General features: G+C 46.7%; 1 protein-coding gene across 1 annotated transcript in view; it reads right to left on the reverse strand.

Annotated features, from left to right (window-relative positions):
- galt (galactose-1-phosphate uridylyltransferase) overlaps window positions 1-1,309 on the reverse strand; it is a 42,971-nt gene that overhangs the window by 12,940 nt on the left and 28,722 nt on the right. Inside the window, exon 8 of the mRNA XM_013909843.1 lies at window positions 355-421. Coding sequence (XP_013765297.1) covers window positions 355-421 — 67 coding nt within the window. The remainder of the gene's footprint in view (window positions 1-354; window positions 422-1,309) is intronic.

Genomic DNA, 1,309 nt, shown 5'->3' on the forward strand with positions numbered 1-1,309 from the left:
ACACACACACACACACACACACACACACACACACACACGACAGATAAATAAAAAAAATTCTAAGTAATCTGTCACAATTAAGCATTAGTTTCACTTCTAATATCTAAAATATGATCTCTTCTTTAATTTTATCTTTATCTATCTTTATCTTTGAGAGCTAAAATATTTGTAACACACAGTTCAAAAACATTCTGTCATTGGCCTATATGTTGGAGAAAAGGTGATGTATTTGCAATTTTAATCAAGTATATAATGTCTATAATGTCTTTAACCTTAAATGCATCGAAGACCACTTCAGCACCAAAAACTCACGACAGGTATGGCAGGGAGTTCAGCACTTAACCAACTACAAACCTGGCAATACCACGTTGACTGAGGGTAACGCGGAGCTTGCGGAGGAGCTGAACCACTTCTTCGCACGCTTTGAGGTGAAGGGACCAGAGGCAGCAGCAGCAAAAACATCGGACGGCAGCAGCAGCCTAAGCCTCATAGTACGAATATGAGGTGAGGCGCACACTGAGGGCAGTGAACCCCAGGAAGGCCACCGGACCAGATGGGGTAACCGCAAAGGTCCTAAAAGAGTGTGCAGACCAGCTGGCTGGGGTCTTCACTAAGATCTTCAACACTTCACTGTCCCAGTCCTGCATCCCGCCGTGCCTAAAGTCACCCACAATTGTCCCACTGCCAAAGCATACTAACATTAGCAGCCTCAACGACTACCGACCAGTTGCTCTAACACCTGTTATAATGAAGTGCTTCGAGAAACTGGTCCGACGTCACATCATGTCCTGCTTGCCACCCACACTCGACCCGTTCCAGTTTGCATACAGAGCTAACAGATCAACTGAAGATGCCATCGCTACAACGCTCCTCACCACCATCTCTCACCTGGAAGTGCAGGGCCGTTACGCCAGGCTGCTCTTTGTTGACTTTAGCTCTGCTTTCAATACGATACTCCCGGACAGACTAATAGTTAAACTGCTGGAAATTGGACTTCCTTCCACCACCTGCCGCTGGATCAGAGACTTCCTCTCAGACCGTGTACAAAGAGTTAGAGTGGGGCCTCATCCTCAACACTGGCTCTCCACAAGGCTGTGTACTAAGTCCCCTACTGTACACTCTGTACACACATGACTGTGTTAGTTCCCACCCAGACAACACAGTCATCAAATTTGCAGATGATACCACCGTGGTGGGGCTCATCTCAGGAGGAGATGAGACTGCGTACAGAGCTGAAGTTCAGAGGCTGTCAGATTGGTGTGCCGTTAACAACCTGGACCTCAATACCACCAAAACAAAAGAACTGGTA

This window comes from Pundamilia nyererei, unplaced genomic scaffold, assembly GCF_000239375.1.
Source record: "Pundamilia nyererei isolate P.nyererei 1_Seehausen unplaced genomic scaffold, PunNye1.0 scaffold00032, whole genome shotgun sequence".
Lineage (NCBI taxonomy): Eukaryota > Metazoa > Chordata > Actinopteri > Cichliformes > Cichlidae > Pundamilia > Pundamilia nyererei.